General features: G+C 35.0%; 1 protein-coding gene, 1 long non-coding RNA gene and 1 other non-coding gene across 4 annotated transcripts; 1 reads left to right on the forward strand and 2 right to left on the reverse strand.

The window, feature by feature from the left end:
• Window positions 1–846: 846 nt before the first annotated feature.
• On the reverse strand, window positions 847–1569 carry LOC110820970 (uncharacterized). The gene is made up of 2 exons (XR_002540983.2): window positions 1355–1569; window positions 847–1273 (listed from the first exon to the last, which is right to left on the reverse strand). It is a non-coding gene; the product is annotated as an uncharacterized LOC110820970 (long non-coding RNA).
• Window positions 924–1074, reverse strand: LOC148253716 (small nucleolar RNA snoR145). The gene has a single exon (XR_015820868.1). It is a non-coding gene; the product is annotated as a small nucleolar RNA snoR145 (small nucleolar RNA).
• Window positions 1570–2206: 637 nt separating the features above from the next.
• GC4 (golgin Putative 4) lies at window positions 2207–22026 on the forward strand. Of its 2 annotated transcripts, XM_088219727.1 has the most exons (15): window positions 2208–2811; window positions 3849–3947; window positions 10454–10582; window positions 11287–11421; window positions 13215–13353; window positions 13470–13534; window positions 14235–14402; window positions 14524–14637; window positions 14756–14902; window positions 15510–15806; window positions 15913–15978; window positions 17600–17802; window positions 20037–20091; window positions 20620–20805; window positions 21599–22026. In XM_088219727.1, the coding sequence occupies exons 1-15, from the start codon at window positions 2599–2601 to the stop codon at window positions 21860–21862; spliced, it is 2280 nt and encodes a 759-aa protein (XP_088075853.1). In that variant the 5' UTR covers window positions 2208–2598; the 3' UTR covers window positions 21863–22026. The 2 variants fall into 2 exon arrangements, with proteins under 2 accessions (XP_088075854.1, XP_088075853.1); XM_088219728.1 differs by lacking the exon at window positions 21599–22026 and having other exon boundaries at window positions 2207–2811; window positions 20587–20726.
• The last annotated feature ends 159 nt before the right edge of the window (window positions 22027–22185 follow it).

The following is a 22185-nucleotide window of genomic DNA, read 5'->3' on the forward strand; positions in this document are numbered from 1 at the left end:
ATGTAAAGAAGAAAAATTATTTATTAATATAATTATATTTATATTTAAATAAATAATTATTATACATAATTAAATTAAAATTTTATATTTAATAAAATAAATAATATTTATTTATATTATTATATTAATTTAATAAAATTTTAATTGTCACAACATACATGAAATTAATTAAATTAGATGGGAATATAATGAAAAATAAATAGAATGCCCACCAAATACTACTAATTTAGTGATTTAAAAATTCATCCTAAAATTTATCAGTCAAATATTATTTCTTACTATTTGAAGTTGAAACAAATACGATTTTCTCACACTCATAAAATACCATACATTAAAATTCTATCATTTATCATGATCCAAACAAAAAGTTAAGCATTATAACTCCAAGGAAATTACCAAGATGCTCAAGCTTTTTTGGTGTGTATAAATATTTTTTTGAGAGTATTTGGAGAGTATTTGATTCAGTTTAAAACGTAAAAAATCTTAAAAATTTATAAATTTTATGGCAAGTTATAATTTGATACTGGGTAGTTTAAGAATTTTTAAATTTAACATATATGATCTATGCTTAATATATATATATATATATATATCTATTATGACGGAAAGCTGATACAAATAACAGGTTCTATTGATTTTGGCAAAGATTATGGATGCCTCTCCACGGTTGGAAGTGGCCTATTCATATGGTCTAGATATAGCAACTTCAATGGGTCATATTGATTTGTTTGTTAAAGGAGATCCGCAAGTAAATTTTTAAGACAATCTTTTCTGAGAACTTATTCGAAATTTATGAAAAAAATATTATCGACTTTCTTGCAAAAAGATATTATAGGATGTTTAAACTTTTCAAAGACTAATATATTATTTGAATTTCCCCAAAAATTTCATAAAATTTCAACACAATTTATTTTCTAATCAAAATAAATTTAGCCGAGGGTTCCAGATGCTCCAAAAATAGATAGTAATGGGCATCCTACGATTCGGCAGAATACTCTGCGAAGTAGTTTTGGATTATTGTTAGAGGGGCCTCAATTCCAGAGCATTTTCACCCCTCTGCTGGGAACTTCGCTCTCACAGAACGATATCCATTTCTCATTTAAAACAAAAAAGGAAGTGTTCGAAAACCAGATCTGTAAATTTAAACCGACTCCGAAACAAATCGGATCCGGATTATCCGATTTCGACATCGCTTTCCGAAGGCAAACTTGGATGTGACCGCACCTATTACAGCGCTCCATCCATAGGTCCTTCGTTCACAAGTTGTACACCACTTCAAAATACATCCGATTAATCAAGAGAAACAAAACAGTGAATGGAGATTAGAAAATGATGATGCTCAGTGAATACGAACCAAAAACAGATGAATTCATCTTGCGAGATGGAAATGAAACTATCACGCAATCGATGATTTCCTCTATCATCCTCATCATCGCATCGATTCAACATATTCTTCGGTCATCGATGGAGAAAAACACAAATGGATACAGATCACAATTTCCTACGAGGGAGAAAGAAATTTGAAATGCAAAAACAAATAGAAAGTAGAAGCGGCTGCCCACAGACCTAACCCTATATTTCTTGTCTGTACATCCATGTGTATGGATTCGTATATATAGTTGGATGGGGATCCGTTGGATCGGCTTTTAGATTTCTGTCCATTTCTTCTTTGGATCACGAGGCCCATTGTTATGCCTGTACGAGCCCAATTAATAAAATTGTTAATTTATTATCGATAAAATTTCTAATACGCCCTGAAAAAAGTCAACTAATCACCAAGCCATTTGACTACTTTCTTCGTACGGAAGTCAGCTATTTTCTTGTAATTTTTTTAGGTTCTTGTGCTGTTCATATTTTTGTTCGATTTTCTTTTTTCCTTCGGAAAGTTCATAATATCAACTTCTTCTTTTATTATTATTATTTGTAATCTTTATCTATTTATTATTTTTACTTTATCAATAAGCAATTTTAATTTATTTTTAAATTAAAAGTATTAATTAACTCTATTATTTCCCAGTTCATATCAAATTATTTTTCTCCCACCTATTTTTATATTAAATTTAACTTTTACTGTTATTTTAACGAAATAACATAATCAACAAGCTTATTCTTTTTTAAAACGAAATCCACATTTTTTAAAATTATATATAATATAATTAATTTTTTTTTTAACTATAAAAAAAGATAATTATAAGATTTTTGAACGATTAAAATCTTGTCGCCTCAGTTCCGCCTGGTTACACTATTTGTTTTGTAGGTGGATCAATCACTAGCATAAAATTCCGGCTAATTTAATTTTTGATCCCGGAAAAGTAACGGACTAAACTGTAAGAATCTTCGTCTTCGTCTTCTGCAATTGCGCAACCTGTTTTCCAACCGAAAAATTTCCTTTTCCCCGCTATTATTACAGAAGAGCACATCAGATCTACTCGTGCGAAAAATCTTCAATTCCTTCCTCTGTTAGGCATGCCGGCGGATACATTTAATCAACTGTATCTTATCTGAGGAAAACTCTTCAAATATTCCTCGGTCGAAGAACCTACAGACACAACCTTACTTGTTGATCTGAGGGATTTGGTTGGCGGTGGCTTTTGGAAGATGTGGAGTTCGATAGCGAATTTGAAGGAGAACTTGAACAAGATCGCGCTTGACGTGCACGAGGACGATGACGAGGAGCTTGAGATTTACGGTTCGAGCAACACAGGCGATGTGCCGGCCTCTGATCGTAGACGGTCTCATAATTTCGCGCAATCCAAGCCCGTCTCGCGGTCCCCGGTCGCTAATGGGATCGATTTGTCAATTAATTACGAGGTTAGTGTCTGGTTATTATCCTTTAAGCTGTAGGAACTCTAGTCGTGCTTGGTTGCTTTGGTATTGGGTTTCCATTGGGTCTCAAATACCGTGGATTATGAATAAATTGAGGTGGCTTGTAGTTTGATTGCTATGATCTCGAATATCGGTTGATGTCCTTGAATTATGCTTCTGAAAGAACCCCTGGAATTATAATTGGCTTATTCCTGGACCATGACCTTGGTAAAGACATGTTTCGGTGAGTTTAATATCCCTCTGTGCTTGGTGGTTTTCCAGTATTGAACTTCGCCATTTGGCCGAGTTTCTAAATAATCCTTTATTTTAACATTTCAGTACTATGAGATAATTTCGCAATCTGTATCTAGAGTTTGGGGCCTTGATATTGTAGTTCCATGAATGGATGGGACAGCTGAGATACTGAGCTGGGAACCTAGTTTCGCAATCTGTATCTAGGGTTTGGGGCCTTGATATTGTAGTTCCATGAATGGATGGGACAGCTGAGATACTGAGCTGGGAACCCTATGTAGTTCAATATCTGGGAAAATTCTCCTCCTTGGGGTTTCAATTGGATCATAGAGCTTTGCATTTTTTATAGTCTTAAATGACTACATTTTCACGGCTTAGCCCGGTAGTCTAGCTGTTTATAGGACAGTCTCAGGCGAAAGTGGTAAAACAAACTTGTACTGTTGTTGCTAGAACAGCAGTAACAGCCTTGATGGCATCGAAAATAAATTACGGCTCCCTTTGACTAATTTATCATTTGTAGTTGGATGGGCATCTCTGCCATGTGTCAGAACCTGGATAATTTCTTTACTATTTCCCCTAGACATATTCTTGAGTATCCTTGTCACCCAGCTTCTCCGTTTGTATGTATCTTTTTTACATGATTTGTCATAATTTTTTGAAATATGTGGATTATTGAGTATACTATAATCCTTTTTCATGCTTATAGTCATACATATATGAAATCTTACTTTATACGGTTAAGTACATGGGTCTTTGATATGGTTTGTTCCTTTCTTTTTTGTCTGTTGTAGATTGAACAATACAAGGCTGAGATTAAGAGGCTTCAGGAATCTGAGGCAGAAATTAAAGCATTATCAATGAATTATGCAGCTTTGTTAAAAGAGAAAGAGGTAATCCAATGTCTCTTTGGTTGACATATTCCTGTAATATATGTATTCTTTTTATGTATTAAAATATAAATGGTCTAAATCATCCTGAAAAAAGAAATTCACATGTTAGATTCCTAAATTGTTCCACAGTTTGCAGAGTGAAGCATTCATTTTCGCCATCCGCTATACAATTAAATAGCCGTCACACAAACACGCATAAATAGTTAATTTTCGCTTTCAAGCCATGGTCAAACTAGTTATTTTTTTAAAAAAAGAAAAGTATAGAAACGTATTGATGATACATATACAAAATTTACATATCGATAAGTGTATCTACAACAGAAGCAAAATCGACATTACTATCAATATCATGCTCTAGTATAGTAGAGACAAAATAGTGAAATCAATTGTCTTTTAAAGTGTTGAAGTCTAGTTCTTTTCCGTCAAAAGCACGTTTGTTTATTTCCTTCCAAATGACCCAAAATACAGTGAGGGGGCTGAGTTTAAAGAGCTTGTTTCTTTTGCTAAGACTTTCCCAAGCAAGAAGTTCCCCAAAGACTGTGTTTGCCATGACCCAAGAAAGCCCCAACAGGCCAAGAATCATCACCCAAAGTTTGTGAGATAAAGGGCACCAAAGTAGAAGATGATTAGACGATTCCGGTCCCATTTTATAGAGGTAGCACCTGTTTGCGATTGGAATTCCTCTTCTCATAAGATTATTCAAGGTAAGAATTTTTTCTTTAGCAGCTTCCCATGCGAAAAAAGAGATTCTGGGTGGGGTTCCAGATTTCCAAATGATTTTAGCTGGAAATTTCAATTGATTACTGTTGATCCGGCCATCCAGGAAGTCATAGACGAGCTGACAGTGAATTTGCCACTGTTTTTGTGTTTCCAGCGCAACTTGTTTTCATGATTTTTAATCTGAATGTGCGACAAACAAAGAAGTAAGACTTCATATTCTTGAATTTCCCAATCCTCACAGTTTCTTTCAAAAAAAAGGTTTCTCATTACAGTGATGTTCCATGTGTTAAGGCTGTCCGGAGTGACAACATCTCCCACGAGAGCATTTTTGAATTTAGAGAAGCCATGGTCAAACTAGTTGTATTGTGAAAAGTTCCTGTTCCTTTTTGTAGTTGTTATGAGCTCATATCTAAAGCCTAATTAGTATGGCAATGAGGAGGTGGATTTTATCAAAGTGAATTCATCTTTTACGAAAGTTTACAGGTATTTTACTCATGGGCTTCAAAAGGAAGCAAGGATCTGTTGGGACCAGATTTGATTTATTTATTTATTCTGCTATGTCCCATTTTTCTCGTGTTTGTTTGGGTTACGCACTCAAATTTTCCTTTATTTACCTTCCATATGCATGATATTTTCTTCTGCTAAAGTAATTGGTTTCCAATTGTTTCTTGCATCCAAGAGCCGAAAAATACTCTTTGATGGAATAAAAAAAGCAACAATGTTTTTTAGGGGTTCATCTGGGAGAGGAGAAATGAAGGGAAGCGGATAGGAGAGAATGAGGTTATTTGGTCCTCACAATAAAATATTAATTAGGATAGAGTATATTGAATAGAAATAACTTAATAAATTTTTTTGGGAAGATAACTAATTAAAAAATTGTAATCTTTTTTTGGAGAAAAAAGATTCTACTAAGAGCTCCAAGGGGTTTCAAATCAGTACAAAAGATATACAGAAACTCAAGTCCTAAAGTAGGGAAGATTAAAGAGATCCTAAATATTAACAGTATCAGAGTTGGGGTAAAAATGGGGTGCCCTTAAGAAAAATACAGAGAATTGCAAACCTGTGATCTTTAATCGCTTGAAAAGGGTAAGAGGAGTTGTTATGTTTTGCTCCTTCTAAATACTGCAAAAAATAGAAAGAAGAATGATACAGATAATCTTTGTCTTAGATTTGTGGGGAGCAATTCCACTCTATGTCCATTATCATACTTGATAGAAGCACTTGCCACCAAATTGAGGTTGAGAAAAGATAGTGCAGAATCCCATAATCTTCTAGTCTCACAACACCAAAGAAGAGGATGATTATAGGACCTCATTGTTCAAGCATAGGAATCATCCTTAGCCAAGGTCTTCCCTCTTCTTAACAGATTACCCGTAGTAAGAATTCCACCTTGTGCTGCCTCCCAAGCAAAAACACAATGCAAGGCGAGGCTTTGCTTTTCCAAGCTTGTTACTGAGGAAAACAATCTAAAATTTGATTCTATTGATGGTGGTTCTAGAATAAGCTAACTTAAAACTTTCCATTTTTAGAGATCTTCCTATAAGGGCCATCCTCCTTTATGGATCAATGGCCTATTTTTTCAGAAGCGTGAGAAAGGTAATCCAATTATCCCTGTTCCCTATTCCTAGTTCCCTCTTCTCCACTCACCTTCATTTTCTTCTTCCAAATTGACCCTAAGAATCCACTTGGAAAGTGAAAATGACGGAGAGTGGAAGGAGGAATACAGAGTTATTTGGACCTCGCAGTAATACACTAACAGAACTAGAATATATTAAATAGAAATTTCTCAATTTTGAAAAACTAATAGTTTGGTGCAAGGAACAAATTATTCCATTTTCTTTTATTCTCTCCCAAATTAGACCCAAAAAAATCTAAGAGGCCATGAGGTTTTCTCTAGCGAGCCCTCACAGTTGGCATAATTATATTAAATATTGCACCTTACTAATCCATACTACCTGGTATATAGAAATTTTTTTACGTCACATCAAAAAATTTTACATCAGCTTCCAGCTGAAGTACCTGTATTAATTGATGCCGAATAAAATAATTTTTGAGAATTTTTTAATTTTTACTTTATAAGTTTATAAAAGTTAAAGTTAACATTTATACACAACAACTTGATAAAATTGTTCAATTTTAATATACATACATAGATATATATATATACATATATGAATGAGTATTTATTTTTAGGATGAATTCTTATTCTGAACTTTGAATTTAAGTTTGACTTATTTAGCATATTTGTAAATTATAAAATAATGATAAATTGGAAACTGCATTCCAAACTTATAAATACTAGTATGGACCCCTCATCAAAGAAAACTGAAGTGCTAAACAGTACAATATTTATTAGTTTGCTTCGCAATTCGAAATGGGTAATAAAAGAACAAAGTCTCTCAAACACACTGCAAATATTTGCTAGATCTTATTGTAAACAGTCCTTTATATCCCAGATTAGGGACCTTGATATAACCCATTACTGTATTGGACAGGAAGGGATGTATGGTAGGAAAAAGAGGAATTGGCTTTTGTTTTTAGAGAGAGAAGGCCATACACGAGGGCATTGGCTTTTTTTTTTTTTTTCAGAGAGAAAAAGACATACGTGAGGGCATTGGTATGAGAAGTGTTAGCTGGATTTATTTCAGACTGGTTTCCAGAACTTTCTATTTTAGATTTTGTTTGTTAGGATCAGCAGTTCTATCTATTTTGTTTTTCTCTTAGTATTTGTTGGCACATGGCAACTCATAAAGTTTGTTGTCATATTTATGTAAAGAACGAACTGTAAATGTTGCTTGAGCGGTCATTTGGGATGAAGTTTTATGCCATTGATACATATCTATGCAAGTTTTAGTCAAATAATCTACTTGACGTATAAGGCCCACTAATTTGGGAATTTAGTTTTGACAAGCCAGATTCCTTCTGGGAACTATTATCACTGTAATACAACGACATTACACTTGAATGAACTCTTTGGCTTACATATTAATTTTTTTTTAAATAAAAGATGAAAGTGTTATTATTCACAAAGGTACTAAAAGAGTACCACGCAATTACATAATAGTTACATATCAATTAGGTGATCAATGACGCACCCTAAGTTTTTCCAATCTAATATGTCATGACTTAGCAAAATAGAAATAAAAGTATGAAACCATCTATTCTTATGTTTATAAAGTTCGATTCAATTCTCTCAAAAGGTTTAGCATTTCTTTCCTTCCACACAATCTAAAAAATGGTAAGTGGAATAAAAAATGAATGTTCTTTCTTTTTACAAATACCTGCCGAAGCCCACAATTCTTTACTTACATTACCTGTTATAACCCATCTCATCCCCAACAATCCGAACACCGACATCCATAAGCTGTGAGTAATCGGGCAAAATAATAAAATGTGGTCACATGTCTCCCCATCAGCTTTGCATAAGTAACATCGATTAATAAGAATGTTGTCCTACCTCTTTAACATATCAATAGTTAAAATACTTCCTCTTGAGCCTTCCCGAGCAAAGAAAGTCATCCTAAGGGGAGCTGCAATTTTTCAGATTTGTCTAAATGGAGCTGTCATATCATTCCCATTGTTCCCTTTGGATATAAAATTGTAATAGGACTTCACCGAAAACCTATTCTTTTTATCCAACTTCCATATCCTCCTATCATTCCAACTATCCATGTTAATTTTTGCCAGCACATGGAGTAAATTACAATATTCATCAATTTCCCAGTCCTACAAGTTCCTTCAACCTGTACATTCTCCACCCCTTCCCCCACCAACATTCCCATACACTTTATCCACTGTAATGTCCCTCTCACAAGCAATATTGTAGATATTAGGGAATCTGTTTTTCATTTTAAAAGCCCCCACCCATTCATCCTGCCAGAAACTCACCTTTTCTCCATTCCCCACCTTTCATCCCATACATTCCCGAAATCTACTGCCTTCCCCACTGATTCTCTTCCATAAACTCATCCCATGCGGTTTGTATTTCCCTCTTCTCCCACCATCCCGCTCCCAATTCCCTCATCCTGCCTACACCACCTTCCTCCAAAGTTTGTTATCCTCATTACAATACCTCCATAGCCATTTCCCATGAAGTGCAACATTCAAATCCACAATGGATTTAAGTCCAAGCCTGCCCCTATCCATAGGTTTCTTCACCTCCTCCCACCTTACCAAATGATATTTTTTACAACCATCGTCATCACCTGAAAGAAATCTACATTGGATCCTTTCAAGCTTTGAAGCAATGCTAACCGGAATAGTTAATATAGAAAGATAGTAGATTGGGAGGTCAGCTAATGTACTCTTGATTAAGGTAAGCCCTCCTCCCTTTAGACAAAAAACTCTTCTTCCATCCCGCAAGCCTCCTTTCAATCAACTCCACAATCGAGTCCCAAGTTCTAACATCTTTAAATTTCACCCCAAGAGGAATCCCAAGATATTTGATGGGTAGCGAAGTGATTTTACAGCCTAACACCCTAGCCATCTGCAACTCATCCCTCCTATCCCCCATCCTAACCACTTCCATCTTTCTCATATTGATTCTCAACCCGGACGCCATTTGAAAACAAATTAAAATACATCTCAAATGAAGCAAAGAGGATAAGTCCGTTTCACAAAAGATGAGTGCATTGTCGGCAAAAAATAAATGTGAGAACTTCACCCTGGAATCGCCATCCCCCACCGATATGCCTCTCACCAGATCAAGCTCTCCATCCCTCTCCATCAGCTTACTAAAAGCTTCCATAACAGTAAGAAAAAGAAAAGGTGACAGTGGGTCCTCTTGGCGAAGGACCACCGTTCACCATCACAGCAAAAGAGGTCATAGAGATCAATTCTTTATCCGTTTCCTCCATTTACAACCGAAACCCATCCTCTTAAGCATATAAATAATAAAATCCCAACAAACATGATCATAAGTTTTCTCCATATCAATTTTACAGATGATACCTTCTTTGGCTTACATATTAATGTGACATACTGAGGGGAAACCATCTTGCAAATTTGGGATAGTGCACTCTGGTAGCCTATAAATGATTTCCAGTCTTACTGCTAGTACAAGCTTATTATATGTTTGTTACTTTTGTTTTGCTGGCATTCCTAGTTGGTTATTTGTTTCCTGTTACATTTGTTATACTCATAATAGGATATCGGGGAACCATACAAATAGATGCTTTATACCTTATTAAAATGGAATCTGCTTATGAATAAATTGGAGACATAATTTCTCATGATTGAGCATCTGCCAGTTCTGGGACTATGGTTGTGTTTCAATCCGAATGATGCTGAATTTCAATGTTGATTGGTATTTGTTTTTCTGTTTTTCCTTTCATTTCTCTTTTATATTCTGTTCGTATACATGCACATACGCATGGGTAGTAACAAACTTCACCAAATAGTTCTCGTTTCTGTTTCTTATTTTTTATTCATTCTGTCCCTTCTCGTTATTTACCTTATGGCCAAATTATTCATTACAAGGTACGAACTTTTCAACCCAGAGTTAGTTAATTGACAAAAGTTTCACTTTTCTTTCATTATCAAATTATTTTAGATATCATAAGATGTGTTTTTTTTTTTCAGAAGGCTGTTCTTTTTAAAGTTGTGTAGTTCATTGTTTCTCTGTTAATGTTCTAATAAGTAAACTTTTTGTATTACATAACTTTTCTAGAGAGCTTTCCCATATAATTTCTTATACTTCTCCTTACCGTCAATATGCTTTGTTTTTCAGGCCCTCTAACAATTTAAATGTCTTCTCTCTCCTTTCCTTCCCGAACCCTATCTGACAGGATCAGATTTGCAGATTGAACCAAGAGAATGGCACGTTGAAACAAAACTTAGATGCAACAAATGTGGCTCTGAGTGCAGCTAGAACTGAAAATTCCAAATTATCAAGTAATAGCATCCATGTTGCAAAGGTAGATGTTGTCCAAGAACTTGCTGTTGTTGCATTTATGTTTTAATTTCTACGGGCAAAGATCAATCTTGCTGTGTAATAGTTTTGGGTGTACTTCTATTGAAAAATTCTTGATAAAATCTGTGGTATTATCTGTTGATGTTTTATTTCTTGTACAAAATCATGATCCAAAGAAATCTTTGCACAATTAATCAGAGTTCAAAATAGCTGCACATCTGGAGTGCATCTGGACACAGGGTCTTCTGGTCTTGAATAGTTAAGAAAATTTAAAACACTATTAGAGAGCTTGTAAAATCATGCTGACCCAAAAAAAAAAAAACAAAGCCAAACACCTCTTATATGGCAAATGAACTTACTATTATTCACTACAAAACCATGCTGGCATGATATTATTCTTATTATTTTTTTGAAATAATGCTGGCATGATATTATTATTCACCATTTTAAGAAATAATTGACTTCATATTTTTTAGATAAGATTGTCAAGTTAATTGAATGGTGAGCTTTGAGCATGTTATGATTATTAATCTACTTCTGCTTAAAGCCTTTTGTTTTGGCCTTATTTTTATCATGTGCTTTTTGGAATATTATTCTGTTGTCATTGAGTAGAAACATCATGCTATTTCTTTTATGGCTGCCTATGTGCAAAAATAGTGCCTGCATGCATGCTTGGTATTGGCTGAGTTAGTATTTGAATTTGTCTAGGGGAGGGGTGATCAGTCATCGAATCGACAGCAGAAACCTACAGGTCAAGTAACAAACCGAAACCAGGTGTCCAATGGCATTGTCTGTAAACAGGATGGAATAGGCAATGATTTGGATTTGTGGGGGAAGGAAAAGGTAACAGCACCCGACTCTCTGTTCAAGTATTTAAAACACTGCTTTATGGTGGACTTTGTGACAACTAATATTTGTTTCTGTTGGTAATAAATTAACAATTTCTTGTCTGAGATATTTTCTTGGATACTGTTGATACTTTGAATGCTAGTAATACAATTATACACTTTTTATTTCGAAAAAAAAGAGATAAGATCTAATTTATTTATTAAAAGATAGAGATGATTTTAGTTTTCATAACAAATTTAATTTTTCAACCTTCTCTTCACATACATTCTCTTCAAATGTGGATAAAATATTTCTTTTTTGATCAAAAAGCAAATATACTAGCTCTTCTATTTCATTCCATCAATATACATAGGCTCCAGATACAATTGCATCTTTCATGTTTCATTCAATTCCATCCCCTCCACCTCTTCAAAACATACCGTTACAACACAAGAAATCCAGTGTTTAATCTCCTGAATCCAACCACTTAAAAGAAAAATAGATTCTAGCTTTCTTGTTTTAAAGAAAACAAAGCCGCAGAAGCATATATCAAAGAAAACTAACTTCCATTCTTTGTACCTGGGCCAATGCCTCTCAGCATATTACTGGTTTTTTACTCCCGAGAAAATAAAGAACAAACAGGATAAAATTAAAAAGAACTCAAACCAAAAAACAAGATCACTAATACCTATTTGTCACTGCAATTCAACAAATTATGCACAAAATTAAGGTTACGTTTGGAACAAATAAACTTCCTTTTTGGAATTAAAACAATCATTTAAGAAAATAAGTATAGAATTCCAATTCCACAAATAAAATTCTATTGCTGCAAACATAGCCTAACTAAACCATGAAATTGAAAATAGAAAGCAACCACGAGTTTTAAAAAGGAAAAAATAAATAATTAATGAGCACAAGAGAAACAAAAACGTTTCAATGATGATTGAACTTATCTCAATCCACGAGTTGTATAGGGGTATCAGGGGGGAAGGGGAGTGGCATGTAGAAGTTCTGAGAAACCTCAATGATTGGGAAGTAAATGACTATGAGATATCCTCCAAACCCTTTCTATTGCTACAACCAATGGGAATAACGACAACCAATTTGGAGACTTAATGTTAATGCTAGAGGGTCCTTATCTATCTATCAAGTCTTCCTACAATTATCTGATTAAAAATGATGTCACGGACATCGGTTTTCCTTTTCAACAAATTTGGAAGGTTAATGGTCCATCCAAAGTTGCTTTCTTTGCGTGAGAAGCAGATTGAGGGTGTATTCTTACTCTTGACAAGCTAATTAAGAGAGGGAAAATACCCGTGAATGGATGTTTTTTAATGTAAAAAGTAGACGGATTCATGTGATCACATCCTCCAATGGTGTACATTTGGGTATGAATTTCGGACCTTGATTTATGGGTTACTTGGCATCAATTGGGTGATGGCTGGTTCGGAGAGAGAAGAGATTTGGGTGTGGAATGATATCAGTGGTCGGATGAACATCTTAATCTCGTTGCCCTTGCAATTTCTTGGGTGGTGCGGAACAAGAGAAGTATGAGAGCTTTGAAGGGGTGGAAAATAATTTTGATAGGGTTAGAGATAAATGGTTTCAAACTCTGAGTTTTCTGTTTATGGGTCAACCTCTTTATTCAATTGAGGATTTTGGGAACCTTGTTGATATTTTGATTGACATGTAAGTATTTTTGTACATGAGTTGGCACCCTTTTGGTGCCTATGTTGAATCACACCATGTTTTTTATTTGAAAAAAAATGATGACTGAATTTGACGACAGACATACGAATGCCTTCTAGGAGCTTGCAGATTTGCTAGAAGAGAAAAATAGATCTCTGGCAGCAGCTCAAGCTACATTTGAATCACAAGTAAAAGAGTTTAAAATGGAACTTGAGAAAGAACGAGAAAAATTGGCAAATGTTCAGCTGAAATTACAAGGTATTTTTTGGTGCCTAAACTATTAGTTTGTGATTTTATCCTATTTTGGTACTAGCATCTCTAACAATCTTGTTATATCTCTGAAAAGCTTCCTTTCTTTGCCTTTTAATCTTCAGAGGAACACAAGTTGAATACATCCTTACAGGAGGAGCTCCACTCACTGAGAGTATTTAAGGACAAAGTGAGTTCCAGAGTTGGCTTGGAAGTTAATTAATTTTTCGAATTTTTACCTCACTGTTGATTTACATTTTCTATAATCATTGTTTAGTTATATTCTTATCCTTATCCACATTCTGTTAGTGTTTGTGTTTAGTCTAGCACCTATCCTCTGTGGAAACATTGTTATACAGAATTCACAATGTCCATAAGGTTAGTTGTGGCACCACACATTATTTTTTTGGCTTTTCCATGTTGTGGAAAATAACTGGGAAAGTTCCCATGGGAGGATTATGGTAGACCAGTAGAGGAGCCAAACTCTTTAGTGAGAGAAGTGTAATTCCTTTCGTCTTAAGTAAGGCACAGTTGGAGTGCCTTTTTTTCATAATTTATCCACAAGCTTATCATGTATTCTCAGGTTTTGCTGCCCTTTGTTTCTCCCATTTTGGAGTATAAGGAATGTGGGCAGTTCCTCAAAACCTTCTTATTTTCAAGCCTGAATGGATGATTTGTGTCTGTAACACTTTTACATGCTTATGTATCTGTCTTTTCAAGTTTCATAAGCCTCTAGAACTTGAGCCTACAAATTTCATTCCACTTCTTTCTTTCCTTTTTTGAACAGTTCTGTTTCACTCCATTGCACTTAAAGGATTTTGGTCATACTGACCTCATACATACCTTATTATATGCTTGTCATATTCTTTATTTCTCTCATCTTTTGGCAGTATTCAAGAGACGTGAGCAAAATACATGATGAATTGAATGAGAAAACATCAGAAATAAGACGTTTGCAGATGGAATTGAGTAGGCGGGATGATGAACATGCAACTGATATCGTGGAAAATATGAAGGGTGTAATTGCAACCTTAGAGAAGGAAAACTATAATATTAAGGTTGATTTATTCATTAGTTACAGAGTTTCTTATAATGGAATAACCCCATCAGTCTTGTTTTGCAAAGTATATAATGCTTTTGTGATGTGGCTGCTTGAATCTGCTTGCATCTGCTGTGTAGTTAAAGAAGGATGAGCTTGAGGCTGCGTTGGAGTTGAGCAGGAACTCCTCAACAGGAAAAGTCTATCCAGAAGCGCCAGAGATGCTAACAAAGCATTCAAGTAGTCAGAATGGGGTAATTTCTGAATAGTCATGTCTTATGCCAGTCTGTCTCTATTCTGATTGTTTCCCTTGGAGTAGTAATTGCTGTATTTACTGTTCTTTCCTTACTGTATTTTTTTTTTTCCTCCCAGGAGATAGATCTGCCAGGAAGTTTCCCTGGGAAAGAAGAGATGGATCTATCTTTGCAGAGGTTGGAGAAAGATTTAAAGGAAACACAACGTGAGAGGGATAAAGCACTGCAACAGTTGAATCGTCTTAAACAACATTTGTTAGAAAAGGTGGCATATCCCTGGAGTTTCTAATAATGTTTCTCTCATAATTTTGTCTGACTCATAAATTTGGATTTTTCTTCATTTATTATTAATGATATGATTTGATTACCAATTGATAAGTAGGCATTGCTAAAAATATGGTCCTATCTCTATTTTGTGCAACTTCAGTTTCATTGTAAAACTGGTTATTTGTGGTGCAATTCTGCTGCTACCATATGAAATTTTTTACCAGTCAAAAGCATTGTAAGAAGTAATGATATTCCTAGCATGCAACTCTATTTTTGTTATAAAAAAATGATATATTCTGAGCAGATGGTACCTCTAGTTTCTGACATTTGATCTGTAAACAACAAATTTGTATGTGAAAAATAATGAAGTTATATATACTTTGGATATGCTTTTATTTCACATACATCTGTTCAGGTATATGGACGGCCATATGGTCTGGAAGCCAACCTTTTAGTTTCTCTGTGTCACAAGTCCTTATGCTACAGATATATTCTTGTTGGATCTGGAATTGTTTACTATGCAAGTTAACGGAATGTCACAACTTTCTTCAACAGGATTCTTTTGGCAAGATTGCTGATGATTATCTTGCTGTAATTTTGTCTAGGAATCTGAGGAGTCAGAGAAAATGGATGAGGACAGCAAAATCATTGAAGGACTTCGCCGTAATAATGAATATCAAAGGGCCCAAATATTACAATTGGAGAAAGCTCTAAATCAAGCAATTGCGAGTCAGGAAGAAGTTAAGATAATCAACAATGCCGAGATTCAAAAGTCGAAGGAAATGATTGATGATCTGAATAGAAGATTGACAAATTGTATGAGAACAATTGATGCTAGAAATGTTGAACTTCAAAATCTCCAGACAGCCCTTGGTCAGTATTATGCTGAAATTGAAGCCAAGGTAAAGAATTCTTGGCCACTTACCTCTATACCAGGTTATTCTGAAAGCAAATGGTTTGTGTTGTAAGGCTGTGGTTTTTATACTTAATAGTTTTTTTGTTGGATAGGAACATCTTGAACGAGATTTGGCTTTGGCAAGAGAAGAATCGGCAAAACTTTCTGATCTTTTGAAAGTATGACATTCCTCTTCAATTGTCAAATATGGTCTATGGTTATGCTTCTCTCTCCCCTTCTGTCTCCACTTTTTTGCAAATAATATATTTATATATTATTTTTGGTAATATAAAGTGTTAGAATTTCATATCTTCCTAGTTGTACTTGGGATTGTTCCTATTTATCATTGGGATATAGGAAGTTATTTTGCTTTAATTAATAATATACCGAGCAATTCACATCTAGTTTAGGACATCTAACCTGGCTTTATTGGATTAGAAATTGTTCAGAGAGGAATTGGGAGTCATTTCCTGTAGAATGTGACTCTTGGATACTGCTCAAACTGTGGCTTGGCAAATACTTTCCTGACACTAACAAACAGGGCAACAGGATTGTGCATGCAACACCAGCCAGAAAGAATTCTGCTAAATGGTGATATAGATGAGCCAGAAAGTTATAACCTCATTTTTTTCCATGAAGTGGCAAATATCACAATTCGAAACTGATTACCCATCAGAATATGTTAAAGTTTCCTTTACAGTGTGATCTTTTTTAAAAACTTTTCTTCCTTTCTTCAGTTTCTTCATTTTGGCTGCATTACGAGGGGCCAAGTTCTATTAAAATTTGCATATGGTGCTCTGCTTGGTAATTGCACTATTTGCACACATGAATTGATTTGGACAGCTACCATCATGAATGTTCATAAAATTCGAATTTCCAAGCTGTACATAAGGGAGATTTAATATATTGTCTTGTGAACAGATGACGCATATATAGTTCAGGTATTTGAGGAAATTACAAGAAAGAAATATATTAGTGCTTGTTGAATGTCTGAATACTTTTCCTGGGGATACAGAAAGTATTGAAGTATTCTAGGATGTTAGAAATTTCTAGTTCTAGTACTGATTGTGTAGAATCATCCAAACTTGGTAAGCATCTTTGTTTTGGAACATTGTGGAGAACCACAAGGGAGAATGAGAAATATAAGGATAAGGAAACATTATGCGTTATTTTCCTACTTTTTTAGCCTTCATTTTGTTTCATTTTCCTGCATGTTTTTGTGCTCTGATGAATAATGCTTTTATACTTTTTAATTTATCTTTTGATCTACAATGCTTTCGAGTTGTGAATTTTTGCTTTCTCTTCCACATTTGGAACAAATGAACTACCTTTATGGAATTTATTTAATAATTCAAACTTGATTCAGTTAGGAATGAGTATCAATTCTACTAGGGAATGGCAAAAAAAAAAAAGAACTAGCAAATTCTTAGAAGAATTAAAACAATGCAATTCTAAATTCAATCAAAGTTCCAATGATTCTTTTAATTCAGCTTGAAATTTGGTAGGAGGTCATTCTTATATTTTTGGATAAGATTTCCAGTTTCCCTTTTAGATTAAATCTGTTTTTTCCAAATGAATTTCTCAAGTCAAGTTCATAGCTTTTTAAAGCTTTTTGAGAAATTTAGAAAGATAATCTTTTGATGTTCAAAAGTCCATGCATTTGACATCTGTATCCATATTTCACTCACTCCTTCGATTTATGATGGTTCAAGATTATTTCATAGCTGGATATTTATTGGTGTTTTGGCATTTAGCAACCCACATTTTCTCCCTTTTCATGGATGTCCATCTTTCTACCAGGATGCTGATGAACGTGCAGAGTCATCAAAAAGAGAACAGGAAGAAATTTTGGCCAAGTTATCACAAACTGAAAGGATGCTAGCTGAAGGGAAAGGTAGAGTAAACAAGCTCGAGGAAGACAATGGGAAATTACGCCGTGCTCTTGACCAGAGCATGACCAGGCTTAATAGAATGTCACTGGATTCAGATTATCTTGTTGACAGGTTAGCTTGTTTAAAGTTGATATAGTTCTTAGGTCCTGGTTGTATAATTCATATTAGGTGGAGTTTCTTTTTACTCTTGATATAGCTTGTTGCTAGCATAACCATCTACCCCAGTTTGAAAATAGACGTTATGTATGATGTAGTACTATGAATGCGTGCATGAAAACAGAAGCTCCTCCCTTTCTGGAGGGCTTGACACGCAAGAAATGTTTAGCACTAATCACATCAAGCCAGAGTGTGGTGTTGCCTGACGGTTGAGTTCAGAGACCAGAGGTTGTTTGGCTTATGCATTTTGTAAAACGAATTATTAGCTTTAAAATATCTTAAAATATTCCTAAATGTTTGATAATTGATAAAGGACTTATATAAGTCTAAGCAGGTTATAAATTTTTCCTAGGTGTTTTAAATGCTAGTGGGTAATTTTGATGTATTTTTATTTGTTTTTAGGCCAATTATCATTTAGTCTTGTAGTTGCATATTCTTTCTGAAATAAAAAGTAGAGTAAAGATTCCTTCACAGGCACCAAAGAGGTACAAACCCTTATGGAAATATTACATATCAATTGAAATGCCAATAAGATTCCCAAAATCTTCAAAAAAGTAAAAAGATCTATCTTTAACCCTATTAAAATCCACTTCCTTGCCGCAAAAAACTCTCATATTTTTTTTCCTTTCGTACCACTCAAAAGGTAGCAAGGGGGATAGGGCTAATGTGTTTCTTCATGCCATTGTTTCTTTTCCATGCCCAAATTTCCTCCCTCATTGAATGCTGCCATCACCCAATTAGTGTCCAATATGCCATTAGTAAGCATCTAAAGTATGTAAGCAAATGCACACCACAACAGGATATGGTTGAATAACTCTACATCTCTTTTGCACTAGTAACAACGATTAACCTGAATCCTTCCCCTCCTAATTAGCTTGTTCAGAGTTAGAATGCACCCTCTAACTGTCTCCCATGCAAAAAAGGCAATTTTGGGTGATGCATGAACCTTCCAAGTTTGCTTGGGTAGAAAATCTCTAACTGTGGCCTCCCTTTTTGTTAGGTGGTTGTAGAAAGATCTAACAAAGAAAAATCCACTAGTATTGAGGCTCTAAAGAGTTTGGTATTTTGTCCTATCAGGCCTAGCCTTGGGAAGGACAAGTAGTAAGGCTTTATACTTAACCTCCTAATCATTTAGATCGTCCACAAAACACTCTATTCTTCATAATGTCAATGTAGGAATCCTTGATCAATGCATCCTTTGACCTAGCAAAATCATAAGTATGACGAAACTGGTTTCTAAAAGTACCACCTTCAAGCCACATGTCATGCCATAGACTTACCCTGTCAACAGTGCCAATCCTCCATTTGATACAGTCATGGAACTTCCTTTTACCCGTGCTTATTTTCTTCCACAACCCAGTACCACAGGGTTTAGACCTTTCCTTATGAATCACCCTCTGTTCCACAATACCAAAATTTGCCTCAAATACCTTCCACCAAAAACTGTTTTTTGCATTCATGAATCTTCAAAGCCATTTGCTCTGGAGAGCCCTATTAATTTCCACCAATGATCTCAGACCCAGCCCTGCTGACCTCCATAGTCTTTTAGTTATATCCATTGTTACAAGTCCGGTCTTACATCTTTTTTTCGTTATAATCAGATCTCATTGAACTATAAAAAATTCCAAATAATTACCTATATACCTGACAAAAAAAGAATTGGAATTAATTTGTAACATGGCCACAGTTATAGGACTGAGATGATAATAATTAGCCCTTATATTTTTATATCTGTAAGTATATTAAGTGATTACACAAATATATTTTACTCAAGGCAGTTTAACTGCTCATATTTTTAGGTTACAGACTCCTTTATTTTCGCCAAGTTAAACACTCTCAGGCATTGCATCAGTCAAAAAAATAGTTCCAAGTTTTCCTCTGGAAGCTATCAACATCTTAAGCTTGCATCTAATGGAACTATAATGTAATAAAAAACAGACCCCAGTAGCACCTCTTTGACATCTGCTATTTAGTCTTTTGTGTTCCATCAGTGGTGGTTTCTTTTCCCTCCCCCTCTCCCTCCCGGGAACCACCAAAATCTATAATTTAAACTTTGGTGGTGCTTTAATGTAGTACTGCAAATCCAGTGGATATGCATATTACATTGTTATTGCTGGATTATTGGATATCATGGTTTTTTTTTGTGATAATAAAATTACTAAATTGTGATAATGTGTCGTTCTTGGCAGGCGAATAGTGATCAAATTACTGGTGACCTATTTCCAGAGAAACCACAGCAAAGAGGTATGCTCCCTTAGACAAGTGGAAATTATTTTAGATAGGAAGAAGCAATACCATTGTCAGGACGAGTTATCTCATTTTGCAATACCATTGGCAGAAAGAATTATCTCATTTTGCATTGGCTAGCATGTTGCTGTTCAGGATTAATTTGCGGCTGCCTGTCGATAAACCATCTATGAACTATGAATCAACGAGACATTAATTTTGTTCTTTGAACTATCAAGACCAACAAACCCCCCCTCCCCCCTCCCTCCTCAGACAAAAGAAAAGAAGGAAATGATAGACCAAAAGGTATGATGGAGGGAACACAAATAATCCACAAATATTACCGATAGAAATTGTTGCATTTTTGTGTCAAAAGAGTATAACATAGAAGTCCCTAGAAGGTTCTTAATTTACAGGTCTGATTTGGATGACCATAGGTTCTGATCTGAGTGCTTTTTTTCCCTTTGCCAAAACTAGCATGACCTGCCACTAATTTCATTTGGCTTATCTCAGGAACTTGGCTGATACTACTTATGGTGTGTATAGGTTCTTGATCTTATGGTTCGCATGCTGGGATTCTCTGATGAAGACAAACAGAGGATAGGAATTGCACAGCAAGGTGCAGGCAAAGGAGTTGTCCGGGGTGTTTTAGGTCTGCCTGGCCGCTTGGTTGGTGGCATATTGGGTGGAAATTCTACAGATGCACATGCAAATATGTCATCAGAAAATCAGGTGAATTTCTTATGCTTATCTGGATTTTGCTTTGATTTCAATGCTTGGATATTCTGTTATTGCGGGTGGTTTTATCTGATCCAGTAATATATGTCAGCTCGGTTTATACTTTTGATAGCATTAAGTTTGTAAGTCAGGCAAGTGATTTATTCCTCTTTGGAACCAAGTGGCATCTTAATTCTTTTGAGTCAAATCTCTATTATTGGCTTGATTAATTTATGATACTACCAAAGTATGTATGGTGTAGCAATTGGTTTTATTGGATTCTCACCTGAAAGGTTCTATATTGAAGTTATCACATTGCAAATATTTAGAAGTTTTTGATTCGGTGCCTTACAGTGCTCCAAATGCACATGGGTTTCTACCCAGCTAATATGCTCAAAACCATCAATTGTTTTTCCATGCTCTTTTTTCCTGAGGGGTTGGAATTGGCAGAACTAAATCACTCCTTTACATCTTGATATCATGTGGTAATTTTTGGTACATTTTCTGCTTCCTGTGAAAGACAGCATTGACAATATGGTCCAACAAGTTCTGCGGTAACCTGTATTAAGTCTTGGTGATCCTTTAGTAAAGGTTAAAGAAAATAAAAAGAAGAAGAAAATGCTATACTTGTGTGTTTATCAATTCTACATTAACGCATACTTGTATCTCAGCAAGATCATGAGCTCAAACTAAATAGTAGAGTAGAGTATCTCTAAAGAAAGTTGAATGTTTGAATCTTTGGTTATTTTCAAGTCAAGAGTTGAGACTTACTAAGTGCTATTTCTTAACTCAAAATACATTTTCCCAGTCCTTTTCAGATTTATGGGTTGATTTTCTGCTCAAGGAAACAGAAGAAAGAGAGAAGCGAAAGTCTGGGGAAGATGGTCAGAGTAGAAGCACAAATACCAGCAGTCTATCAGTGTCGGACAATAGAACTAGCTCATCCAATCATAGGTTATCAAGGCCGGGTATGTCTCCAAGCCCAAACTTTAGTGACTTACCCTCTCGAGGGCAGTTACGGCCATTTGAACATTCTGATTCCGAGTTCTCAACAGTACCACTCTCATCATAAGAGAGGATTTCTTCAAGATTACTCCAAAAATATTGAACTCCTGAACTGTGTAATTACTTGGCAAAGGTATAGATTCTTTGTTAATGTTGTAGCCATGGTCATTGTTTAATTGATTCTTTTATACCTGAATGAGAAAAGCCTTTGATGGGGCGTCGCTTTCAATATTTTTAACTTCCAAAAATAAATTGAGAAATAGAAATTGAATGTGAATAAACTTCTGTTGGCAAACTTTGACGAACACAATACTATTTCTTTGATAGTTCAAAAGTCCTCGCGCTCTTAGATTGTGCTTTTTTCTATACGTTTCTGTGGTTATAGTTTGC

Source organism: Carica papaya, chromosome 5 (genome assembly GCF_054855325.1).
Source record: "Carica papaya isolate Zhongbai chromosome 5, ASM5485532v1, whole genome shotgun sequence".
NCBI lineage: Eukaryota > Viridiplantae > Streptophyta > Magnoliopsida > Brassicales > Caricaceae > Carica > Carica papaya.